The sequence below is a fragment of the Phyllobates terribilis genome, unplaced genomic scaffold (assembly GCF_046119375.1).
Source record: "Phyllobates terribilis strain yellow unplaced genomic scaffold, ASM4611937v1 Scaffold_11__3_contigs__length_659146591, whole genome shotgun sequence".
Lineage (NCBI taxonomy): Eukaryota > Metazoa > Chordata > Amphibia > Anura > Dendrobatidae > Phyllobates > Phyllobates terribilis.
Window position 1 is genome coordinate 42,466,532 of NW_027362771.1, and position 13,335 is coordinate 42,479,866.

Below are 13,335 nucleotides of genomic sequence, written 5' to 3' on the forward strand. Positions count from 1 at the left end.
CAGTATTGGGTCAGAAGTTGAGAGGGAGGAGGAAGAGCTGGCTAACCGCAAAGGAGTGTGCAGACCCCGACACAGGAAGAAGCCACCAGTCCTATGTTTCCCTCCTCATCATCATGACTAACCCCTCCACGATTTTTCCTGGGATCTCAACAAATGAAGCAGCAGGACCTGGCAAGTATATACAGTATATACACACACATATACACACACATGTATATATATACATGTATATACACTATGCTGCATACTGTATGTACATATATGTGTGTGTGTATATATTATGTGTGTTTGTATGTGTGCATATATACAGTATATAGTACGTGTCTATCTGTGTAAATAAATACATATATATATGTATACTGTATGAGTGTTAGCATATGTAAACTGAATGTGTGTTTCTGTATATATATACTGTACACTTTGTATATATTTTATATATCAGTGTATACACAGTCATGACGAAAGTGTTGGCACCCTTGAAATTGTTCCAGGAAAAAAAAGTATTTCTCCCAGAAAATTATTGCAATTACACATGTTTACACACAATCTATACACAATTTCAAGGGTGCCAATACTCTTGGCCATGACTGTGTATATATACACACACAGAGTATAAAGTATATATAAAATATGTGTGTTTATGTACAGTATATATATATTTTTTTGCTGCATATATAGCAATGTAATTTATTATTATTTATTTATTTTACTCACTTATATAGCACTATTAAGTAACTCCACATTGTTTTAAAGACATCATCATCACTGTCCCCATTGGGGCTCACAATCTAAATTGCCTATCAGTATGTCTTTTTAGTGTGGGAGGAAACCAGAGCACCTGGAGGAAACCCACGTAAACACTGGGAGAACATACAAACTCCTAGTAATTGTAATGTCACCATTAGGGTCCAACTGAAAGCAAAGCTTATGACTAATGTGCGCATTTTACACAGGGCCCTGTTCATACTGTGTTTCTGCAATGTGTCCGGTGGGTTCCGCCTGAATCGACTGCAATGATAGCAATGGAGTTTAAATGAGCTCCATGTATGATTTTTTTCCTGAAAGTGTCCATCTGTTCCAACAGCCACAGAAAGTGGACACGTTCAGAAGAAAAAACACATACCGAGACTTTAAGAAAAATAACGGAGGGTCAATTTCAGAAAAAAAAAACACGAATGGAGTTCATTTGAACTCCGGCTGTGTCATTGCAATCTATTGACACTTCGGAAATTTGTTTGAATCCTATTTTAGAGGGATTCAGGCACAACCTCTGGAAGCACTGCAGAAATGAAGTTTGAACAGGGCTTTATATAGTATTGTATGGACTAGTGCTGTCTACTATACCATTCCAAACATACACCAGACAGACACAGACCAGAAGACACTTTCTTTTTTTTTTTTTTTTTTTAAACCGCAGCTCATCAATTCTTTTAGCGTTTTTGCAGCATTTCTTCCTTATTCAAATCAAGTTGAAACAAAACGCAAGTGAAAAGGCTGAAAAAACACTTGTAAAAACACAAAAAAGCACATATAAAAAGTGTGTACTGTGAGCGACATTTTTGTTGCTAACAGTCTAGTTGTGAGCAGTAAGCAGTATCTTGACCTGTGCAGGGCCCAGCGAGCGAGCCCCTGAACTGCGCTGAGCTCACTTAGTGACAGGACACCACTCAGCACAGGGGCCCGCTGTTATGATCTGCAACATGAACTAAGGAAAGATAGGGGAAAGCTGTCCCTACAGTAAGACTAAGCTGAATCCCTACGATGTAGCGGGCTGCTTGTTCCTAGCGAACAGACCCGCCTTAGTCCTCGGCTAGTCTGAACGGAGACCCAAAGAATAAAGGGAGGGGTCCCTAAAAGAACTAAGGACTGGGACAAAAATGGAACACCTCCTAAACAGAGAAGTTGTTGCAGAACACAAAAAGACAAACTGACAAAAAGGTACTAGAGGTCTCAGAAGGAACAAGCGAACTGACAAGAGAAAGGCACAGAAGCACCTGGCTAGAGAAACAGTCAAACACTGGAGTCCAGCACAGCCAAAAGGGCGGAGCTGGAATATAAAGGCAGATGGTCACGTGACCGCAAAACACAAGATGGAAAAAACAAACAGGAGGGTTTTAACACCCACTCAATGGAGGGAGGCATTCACCTCTGCTCCTCAGCATGTGCAGTAGCCTCAAGCCACTTCTCACGCTGATGAGAAATTGTCGGTTAGATGGACTACAGTGTAGGACAGTATGTCGGACAGGTGAGTATTATGGTTGTCTTTTATTTATTTTTTTTACAGGGGACAATGGCTTCAGGGAATTAGGTGTAATGGTGATGTGGCAGATCGACTGATTCAGTCGACTGCACACGGAGGTAAATACAGGAACGCTGTCTCTTTAAAATTCCTATTGTTTTATTAAAATATGACATAAACCAATGTAGAGTTCATCAAAATAAACACGGCCCTTCTGGCATAACAACAAAGCAAAAGAAAATGTACAGCACAGTCCATACATCTGTGGGGATCCGGCTACTCAGGGTTAGCAAAAACACACGGTTCAGGATAGCAAAACACAAGCTCCTCTCTCTGGAGCTAGCTTCTCCAGATAAACTGAACAACACATTATTCAACAGGCTGGCTTTTTATATCCCATACCACACCCCAGGGTGGAGATATGGTGAACAGCCTCCTACCCGCTCTACAGCTGTTCACATCAAACCTAGCCCATTAAAAATAGCCGATTAACTCCTCTCAGCGCTTAGTGTGCTGATTTCAAATAACTGAAGCTAATAGCCTCAGTGAAACATATTTCCCCTCTCGTAGTTTGCCAGTGACTTTGTCATAGTGAGTGTAATGTTTTTTTATTTTATTCTTGTTTTTACACTTGGACACAGTGGGGGCAGACTACAACTCTGAACATTGTCCATTACTTGCGCTGATCTCAGCGCCGGCAGGGCACAATGATGAGACTTGCCTCCAGCACCCGGCACTTGAGAACAGCACAAACTATACCGCTGATTCAAAAGACTGAATGGCTGATCTCGACATACCTATAGAAAGTATTGAATATACTTTTTGGTTTTACATACAATACAGAACAAAAAAATTCAAAGAAAGGTATATCAATTGCTATAATATATTGAGTGAAATTTGTATTTGGATTGGTGGCTGCAGCCTACAAGGTAAGTCTCACATTTAGACAGTGATAATAATAAGGTCTAAACTTGGTTTATGGTTTTTGTCATGACATCACTTACTCCATTTGGATAGTGGTGTATATGAATGTCCAAGTTCTGGTACATTGATGGCACAGTAGTTCCATGCTTCATTTCATCTGTGAGAAGACGTCTGTCCACCATGTGATATCGTAATGCATTAAGAAGCTCAATGTTAACATTGCTCACTAAGGCATCTAATATTTCCTGCAAGACAAGGTTAGCAAGAAGTATGTCAGTTACAGCTACAAGATCTACAGATGTTTTGTGTTATATGACATTTTTATGCTCCCTTTTATTATACAATAATCATACTTCATCCTTCCTAGAGACAGACTTCTGTACTTACAGCTGGCAAAGCTGCCCAGGCTTCGTTGCTTGGTGCAAAAATGGTAAAACTTCCAGGGCCCTCAATTTCAGGTCTTAAGTTGGCTCTGTCCGAATATAACTGTGTTGTAGCTGCTCCAACGATTCCCAGTGTTTCATAAATATTGGAAAGCGGTAGAGCTGCAGAAGACATAGAAGGAACTGTTTAAAATAATATAACATAGTGTTTTATACTTATTCTACTGGTTTCAGCCTGCTGGACTTTAATGGTCACCAAATTTTTCATATTGAACTACACACAATATAATAGTGGCTGCAAAGTGGAATAAAACTTTTTTCTTTTTTTTTATGTTTCTGTTGCAATATTAGAAATCAAAGTATCTGGCACTTGGGTGTTATCAGATAGTTTTTACTAGGGGCATGTACTTCTCCCTGTATGATGGTGACCAATCATTAGCAGGTAGCAATGTTTAAAAAGGAAAGAAGAACACGCCTCCACCATATTTTAGAACTGGTTTCTCAGTGTGTGAGATGTAATCACACTTATGTTTGTTGTGTTCAAGCAACTTGCAATCGTTCTACAGCGCGATCAGGGCTGTCATTGCATTTCACACAGGAGTGTTCTGGGCTACCCCTCTGTAACACATAATGACAACATACTCTGATCTCACTGCAGAGCAATTACAACTGGATTACAACAGGCATAAGTGTGATACTGACACCTCAGTGCTCATCTCTGGACATGCAGTGTGGGAGCTGACAACAGAGCTGACCATGCTATAAAAAGAGGAGAGCTGTTTGAAGAGTTTGTAATGTGGCACAGATAAATTCAGCTGCACCAACTCATGCAGGAGATTAGACCAGGAGATCAGAGTTCTCACTATACGTCTCACACACTGAGAAACCTGCTCTAAGCTATGGTGGTGGCTTAATCTTTTTTTTGCTTTGAGTGTTATCTGCTTTTCATTGATCAACATCATACATAGAAAAGCACATGCCTCCAGTGAAAATCGTTTGATACATTTTTAAATTGAATAATGCCAAATCAGCACTGTTACATCTGTATTCTTATATATTATAGATTTATTTTAGTCTATATGGTATAAGACAAGGCACAGATGAAATGAAAGTCCATCTATCACATCATTAAGTTGGGCTATTACTATTAATAGAAAGAGCTTATTTTAATGCAAATATAGAATGTGAATGAGAGCAATTGGAGACTAATTTTCAATCCCCAATCAGATGCAGTATGTATACAAGTGGTCTAAAATGATATACCTGCTGGGCAGCCTTTCTCTCCTGGTACTTTCTCATAGCCAGGGCAGCATTCATACACTATTACACTGTCAAAGAGAAATGTAGGTTGTCATTACATGAACAAGATTTAGAACAAAGTGTTACATTGTTGTCATTTGCTGGGGATAAACATAAAGATATTTTATCCAAAATCTGTATACATAGGTACAGACCACATATATTAATGACTGAGATTAAAAAGATCCGCAATCATCTCCCACTTTTTTTTATGTAAAAGAGTCATTCTGCCAGGTGACAATTAAAATGTATGCGCTCTGTTATGTATTGTTATTCTCAAAATCACATGTCATTTAAAATGTCACCATTTAACTAAATGTCACAGTTGAAATATAAATAAAAAGTTGAGCACTCTTACAAATAATTTATTGATACTGTACATAACTGCTTTAAATACTATACAGTATGTACACTGGTTTTTCAAAGGTCTGGCTCTATTTACCTGTGTAACGCTAATACCGACGCTCCCCTGTAGGGCTGTGCCTGTACAATGCTCTATTTATAGTTAGTTTGTGTTTGTCCCTGCTAGTTAGTTGTCAGGTCACTATTCTTTTACAACCTGAATCTGTTGTTGAACCCACCTATTCTGAACCTGAACCTGTTCCTGAACCTATCCAGTTAGAACCTAAACCTGTTGCTGAATCAGCTTAGTCAGAACCTGTTCCTGTTACCCATGTTATTTGAGACCGCTCCGGCGGTACCTGGGTAAGCCCAGGCCGTGGCTCAGAAGGTCCTCGATCCATGTGCCTGACAGTTTGTACAGGCCATGGACCTCTCTGATCCCAAGACCCCTCCACCCTCGGGGTTGTACCAAGAGTACCGTGGGTTCCTAAATCAGTTGCACTATGAAATGTTGACCCATCAGTTTCCCTCTGATCGGGGTAAAGTGGGATTCCTGATGTCCCATCTAGCAGGAGAGGCCCTAGCATGGCTCAACCCCTTGTGGGAGAGAGGGGACCATGTGACCTTAGATTTGCAGGCCTTTCTGGTGGCCTTGCATAAAATCTTCTATGAGCCGGGTCATGTGTCTTCTGCTGCATCTTCCCTTCTCAGACAGCATCAGATTAGTCTGTGGGCCAGTATGCCATCTTCTTCCACACCCTGTCTTCCGAACTTGGCTGGACTGACGAGGCTTTGGAAGCCACCTTCCGCGAGGGGTTGTTGGGAAAAATTAAGGACGATCTGGCTGGTTGAGACATCCCTGCTACTCTAAACGACTTGATTACCCTGGCAAACCGGATCAACCTCAGGTTCCAGGAACGGTCCAGAGAGGTGATGCATGAGAGGAAACCATCGCGTCTGGCTCTGTCTTTCAACAGACCGCTAGTTCTCCAGCCTTCTGAGGCAGCTGTCTCCTCTGAACCTATGCAAATTGACCATGTGAAGCTGGCTGAGCAGCAGCAGGAACACCGTTGTGCCAAGGGATTGTGCTACTAATGTGGTAGCACGGAACATCTAATCCGTTCTTGTCCTAATAAGTCAGAGAAACTCCAAATCCTAGGGTCTGTAGCAGAGGCTACCTCTCCACCATTGACTCTGAATGTATCCGTGCCCTATAGAGGCAAACGGTTCATTGAGATGGCCTACCTTGACACCGGTACGGCGGGAGATTTCTTGCAGCAAGCCGTGGTGGATCGGTATCAGATTCCTGTCCGACACCTCAAGCGTCCCTTGATGGTGCCCTCCACCGAGAGAAAGGCCCTATCTGAAATTGTTCGAGTTGTTGCTGAGCAGGTGAAGCTTCGTGTAGGAATGCTTCATATGGAGAAGATCACTTTTTATGTGCTGCCTGGTTTGTTGCGCCCACTACTCCTTGGTCTTCCGTGGCTGCGTACTCTGGTGAGGTGCTTCGTTGGGGACAGTCCTGTAATGAGAGGTATCAGGTTCCTGTACGTCCAGTGAGGCAACCGGTGATGCCATCTTCTCCACCAGGTCTGCCATCCACTTGTTGGTCGTGTGCTGATGTCTTCAATGGAAAGATAGTACAGATGATGGTTCCATTGGCCTTCCTCTGGGATCCTCATCCTCACCCCCTCGAGGAAGTATCATCCCGGACACCAAATTGAAGATGGATCCGGAGAAGGTATCTTCAATTCTTTTCTTTAAACAGGTCTACAATGGGAAGGAAGCAGAGACGTTGCCAGACCGCATGATGATTCCATTGACTTGCTTCCGAGATCCTCAACCCCTTAAGAACTTACCATCCTGGCCCCTGAATTGAACTTGGACCCGGAGAATGTATCTTCAATTCTTTTCCTGGAGCAAGTCTTCTCTTCTACTCCAGTGTTCCTGTGGCTCAAAGGTAAAAACTTTTTTCTAGTGGTCTGGAAGCGAGATCTGGAGATCGGGGTCCATTGGCCTGCTTCTGGGAACCTCATACCCTCAGGGATGTATAATCTCGGTCATTGAATTGAAGTGGACCCAGAAAAGGTATCTTCAATTCTTTTAATTAAAAACGATCTCTCTTCTGCTCCTGTGTTCCAGAGACTTTTTTCTAGAGATCTGGAGAGGATTTGGCCTTGAAGAGAGATCGTGGGAATTTAAGGAGAATGTTTGTGCCCCAGCTCTTCTGCAGAGAAGTCATTGGGGCTTGAAGAAGAGGCAGCATAAGGGGGGGTACTTATTCCTGAATTTATTCTGTTAGAACCTGAACCTGCTTTTGAACCCACTTAGTCTGAACCTGAACCTGTCCCTGATCCTATTTAGTTAGAATCTAAACCTGTTGTTGAACCCACTTAGTCTGAACCTGTTCCTTTTACCCGTGTTACCTGAAACCACCTGAACCTGGTAGTGGTACCAGAAGCTGAAATTACTCTGGTGGCTCCTGAACCTGAAACCGTTTTGGAGGTAGCTGAACCTGAAACCACACCAGCGGTACCTGAACCAGCATCAGTGTTCATCCTGTCAAGTGTTCCAGCATCTATACTGTCTGAACCTGCACCAGTGTCTGTCCTGTAAAGTGTCCCAGGATATGCACTGCCTGAATCTGCACCAGTTTCCAAGTGTTCCAGGAATCGCACTGTCATGACCTACATCACTATCTGGACCAGCCTTGGACTCATAGCCTTTGTCTGCGATCCTGACCCTTTGGGTCAGCTGCCGCAGCACCAGGGACTGCTCTTAGAGTGGTACCTGGCGGTTACCTGTAGCTCACGCCTAACTTCACCATCAGGAGCTCTAGCGGAAACCAGATGGCAGACAGCCACGCCCCTCCACGGGTAAGTCCAGAAAGTGGCGCAGTGGGTCCACGATCCAGCTGTGTGACAAACTGTCAATCATATGATCAAACAGAAAAATTCTACATGCGTGTCATAACAGCCACTAAAATATAATTGAAATTCCAAGTTAAGAGTTTTTCCACAAACAAAGAACATTTTAATTAATAGATCTTGGGATAAAAATAAGTTCCACAATAGGATGTGTCAAAGAATATTCATGCTGAATCTTATAAATGTGCCCAAGCTATGTACTGTGTAATGGCTGTGTCCCACTATGCAGAAACATGGTCTTACCATACCACATCTTCAGACCAGGGGAGGATGCAAAAGAGTATTCAGACATTACAGAACAGGATTGAAGCTGATTCTTTCTGTGAGGTAAAACATGTTTAGAATCAGCTGCAATCCCATGCTGTAATGTCTTTATACACTATTTTGTGTCCTTTATATCCCCTGGGAGCTAAGTCACCGTCAGATGAATCCTGTAGTTGCTATTTTATAAAGAACACAGAACACACTCAATCAAGCCGAATGTACCAGAAGAAATAGATTTTAGACAACTATCTAATGTTTAAAAGGGTCCTAAATGCCAGGTATTCAATCAAGCTTTGTAATGTTTACTCCTCAACATTAAAAAGGCTCTTCATTGCATTGCCCATGTGAACTCCAGACCAATCTCGTCTTGGATGCAATGATAACCAAACTGAGACTCATTGCTGAAGAGGATAGACATGCCTCCTTGCTCTGCACCATGATAGTCCTTGAGAGTAGTGACGTGAGGTCAATGAAGAGGACTTCATGAGGGAACGTCACAGCAGTCCTACTACTGTAATTATGGTGTAGGGTGGCATATTGTACAAGAACTGGACCACTCTAGCTTTAATTCCAGGTAGACTAAGAGCTCAGTGTTACAATGATTTGGTCATGGAACCAGTGGTATGACCTTTTCTCCAGATTGTCCTAAGAGACGTTATATCATGTCAATACCAGGCTGCTCTGAGTGGGCTAAACCTGCTACTCTGGCCAGCAGCATTTCCAAACGTGTTTCTCATCAAGTAAATCTGGGATGTCATTGGACAGAAATTGCAAAATGAGCTGTCAGCAGCGGATCTTGAAGTTTTGCATGCCCAAGTGCATTCAGTGTGGTAGGAAATCTCTCAGACAACCATTAACAATCTGACTGATAACATGCCAAGGTGTTTAAATGTGTGTATTTCTGCATGTGGCGCTCATTCTCGATACTGAAGAAAATTGAAAAAAAAATTTTGGATTTGCAATTTCAACGTTAAGGAGCAAAATTATAAAGTAATCCCTTGATGGCTGCCGCTATGCCTTTTCACAGTGGCTGTTAAGGAGGAGTGTAGAGTCGTCGTCCCCTCCGCCAACAGGTGAAAATACCGCGGGCGGGAGTCAGCTGTATATAACAACTGACAACCTGCGGCATCGGTTCTGACTGGTTTTGGAACTGATTGGACAGAATAATCCCTTAAATGCCGCTGTCAAGGATGACAGCAGCGTCTAAGTGGTTAAAACAGGGAGAGGACTACCCCTTTAACACTAATGGCTCCCCACAATCATAATCGCAGGTGTAGATAGTTCCCATTGCACCCCGAGGTCATCTGATGACCTGTGGGTATGGTGGCCTGTTAGACACTTCTATAAGCAGGGTCTAAGAAGCTGCGTCAGTGCAGAACTGACAAGTTACATGCACTTTAGTACATGATAGATGCAGAGCATGAGGCAAATGAGAAAAATGTAAAAAACATTCATGTCCCACAGTGGGATTAAGTAAAAAAGTTAAAAAAGTAAAAGAAGTGCACAAAAATCAGAAAAAGCTGTTTTACCACTAAAAATGCAGTTTTTGTGTAAAAACAAAAATAAACAGAAAGAACGTTTCACGTCTGTTCCGGTGGTAGCTATCACTGAAACAGATGCCAAACAGAGTCCAAAGTATCTCTATCTGCCTCATTATATTAGGTGGTTTGATCATGTGTTTCTTCTGATTCACATTTTTGCAGGATATAAATGGAAACTCAGCATAGAGCAGAAGAATGTGATCCCGGTCATACAATGAAAGCTATCAAAAAATTGTATGTACCCCAAAATGTTAACAATGAAAATGCTAACTTATCCCACACAAAACCAGTTCTCACTCAAGTCTGTCATCTGCCACTGGAAATAAGGATAGAATAAAGGTTCTGAAAAAGTAACAAATCTCCCACACCATCAAATAAAATCCAGTGAAATCTATGCTCCAAAATCCAAATGCCCCCCTCTTTCTGAGCCCCACAGTAAGCCTAAACTGCAATAAATGACCATGTTTGGAATTAATCTAAAAGAAAGAGCCCAATTAACAATTTACGGGATTCATGTCTTCAGAAGCAATAGCTGTGCAATAAACCGGCATATTTGCAATTCTCCAGAAAAAAGCATGGTGTGGATGTTACAAAGTGAAAACATCTGTGGGGCCAAAATAGTCACTGCAGCCGTAGATTAATTCAATGAGAAGTGCAATGTCTAAAATGGGGACACTTTCTGTTGTTTTTGCCATCTTCGGATCGCCACAAATTTCACCCTAAAACTATTCCAGCAAAATCTGTGTTCCAAAGCCAAATAGCGCTCCTTCTTGTGAAGCCCAGCCATGTGATTTTTGAGGACATAACAGTAGTTTTTGAGGACGTATGAGACATCTGCACATTTAGGTGAAATTGTGCAAAAAATTGTTGGGTCCAGTTTCACCTATTAACCCTTCTGTAACTGACAAATGTGCAGCTAATAATATTTAATTTCTACCACTAAAATGTTATATTTCCACTTCTCAATATTATAATAATCTATAAGGCACCTGAGGGTTCAAAATACTCAATATACCCCTAGATGAATTTCTCAAGTAGTGAAGTTTCCAATATGGGATCACTTGTGAGGGTTTCTGCTGATCTGGCACCTCAGGGGCTCAGATAATGGCACCCACAATCTACTCAGACAGAATCTGCATTCTCAGCAGATCAGTGATGTGCGCTCAAACAGTAGTGTACAATCACATATGGGGTATTGCCACATTCAGTAAAAAATGCATAACAAATTGTCCTGTTTATTTTCTCTTATTACCCCTTGTGTGTGTTAAAACTTTGAGGCTAAAGTAAAATTTTAGCTGAAAAACCCTACATTTTTCATTTTCACGGCCCAATCTAATAAAATTCTGTGATGTAGTTTGTGGGTTAAAATGCTCACCACACTCCTAGATGAATTCCTCATGGGGTTTATTTTGCAAAATGGGGTCACTTGTTGGTGTTTCTGCTTTTTTGGCACAACAGGGGCTCTGTAAATGCACTCTTTACTTTCAGAGCTTTGCCATATGCCCAAAACAATAATTTTTAACCACACTTAAATCACTCCATTTAGGAGAAATTGCATAAATTATGGGGTCTGTTTTTTCCCATTAGACCCTATGGGGTCTGTTTTTCCCATTATAAATTTGGTGCTAAAAGAGTATTTTATTAAAAAATGTAATTTTTTGTTTTCACATCTAATCTTATAAAGTTTAGTGAATCACTTGTGGGTTAAAAATGCTCAATACACCCCTAGATGAATTCCTTGAGGGGTCTAGTTTCCAAAATGGAGTCACTCGTGGGTTTTTTGCCATTTTGGCATGTGGTGACCACAATTTGTTCCACCAAAATTTGCGCTTCAAAAATCAAATCTTTCCATTTGGGACCCTGCCATGAGCCCAAGCAGTATTTTTTTTACCACATATGGGATATTGCCACATTAAGGAGAAATTGTGTAATCAATGATGTATTTTATTTTCTCCTACCACCCCTTGAGAAAATTACAAACTTGGGGCTAAAATAGCATTTTACTAGAAAAAAAACTTCCTTTTTCAATATCACACCCAAAAGTTATAAAGTTCTAAACACCCATGGATTCAAAATGCACAGAACACCCCTAGATGAATTCATCAAGAGGTTTAGTTTCCAAAATTAGATCAGTTGTGGGGGTTTCTGCTGTTGTAGTACTTCAGGTGCTCTGCAAATAAAATATGGTACCTGCAATCTATTCCAGCCTATTTTACGCTCCAAACACCAAATAGCGTTTCTTCCTTTCAGAGCCTGGCCGTGTGCCCAAACAGCAGTTTTTGACTACCTTTAGGATATTGCCATGTTCAGGAGAAATTTGCATAATACATTTTCTCCTATTACACCTTTGAAAATGAAAACTTGCAACTAAAGCAATATTTTAGTGGAAAAATGCATTTTTACTTTTTTTTAATCCACTTTGCCTTAATTCCTGTGTAGCACCTGAAGGGTTAACACGTTTCCTAAAAGCTGTTTAGAATAATTTAAGGGGTACAGTTTTTTAAATGGTATCACTACTAGGGGTTTTCAGATATACAGGCCCCTCAAAGTCCCCTTCAACACTGAATAGGTCCATAAAAAATTGTATTTGTAAATTTCCTTGAAAAAAATGGAAAACTGCTGTTAAACATCGTAACAAAATAAAAGGATATTTTAAATATGATGCTGAAATAAAGTAGACTTATGGAAATGTTATATATTAACTATTTTGTGTGGTATAACTATCTTGTTTAAGGATATAAGTGACGCGCCCCCTGGGCCTGTGTTGTGCAGGGGATACCCGGAGCCGGGCCTTCTGTAAGATGCTGGGGGTTGTAGTCTCCGTGTGGCGGCGACCCGGTCCGTGCCCAGGGTGGTCAAACCAGTGGCAGTCTATTTGTATTGTAATAAGTGTCCGACTACGCCACCCGTGGATTGCGGTCAGTGGGGACCGCCGCTGCGCTGCAGACCGCTGAGGCTGATGTTGTTTGCGCAGCTGAGTATGGGATGACTCCCCACGGGAGAAGTGTTGCCTCAGGGCAGCTAATGTGGATGATGGTGGTGATGGTGTGAGGGTCCCAGTGCTAGTGGTGCTGGAGCGGCAAGGAATCACAGAGACGTGTGGTGCAGTTTCCAAAGCTTTACTCACAGTTGTTGCTCCGGTCACTTCGGCCAGCAGTGACCGCCCGAGCCGTGCTGCGTCCACCAGGTGAGGGATTCGGTCAACTCCCAAGCAATTCCAGAGTGTGGCTGAAAGCTCCCCTCTCTTCCTTTCTACTGGCCGTCCCCACCAGTGACCCACCTTTGTCCAGCTTCCTCGGGCCTTCTGTTGGTGAAACCTCTCTCCGGTCTCCCTGACCCTATGCGGTATGCCTTTCTGGTGGATGTAGTGAGGGGTCGCACCAAGATGTGGTCACGACCTCCGGTTTTGGCTGAGG

General features: G+C 41.9%; 1 protein-coding gene across 1 annotated transcript in view; it reads right to left on the reverse strand.

Moving 5' to 3' along the window:
- The window catches only part of TGFBI (transforming growth factor beta induced), a 120,705-nt gene that overhangs the window by 67,911 nt on the left and 39,459 nt on the right, over positions 1-13,335 (reverse strand). Inside the window, exons 3-5 of the mRNA XM_073651222.1 lie at positions 4,810-4,874; positions 3,551-3,708; positions 3,244-3,408 (exon numbers count right to left, since the gene is read on the reverse strand). Coding sequence (XP_073507323.1) covers positions 3,244-3,408; positions 3,551-3,708; positions 4,810-4,874 — 388 coding nt within the window. The remainder of the gene's footprint in view (positions 1-3,243; positions 3,409-3,550; positions 3,709-4,809; positions 4,875-13,335) is intronic.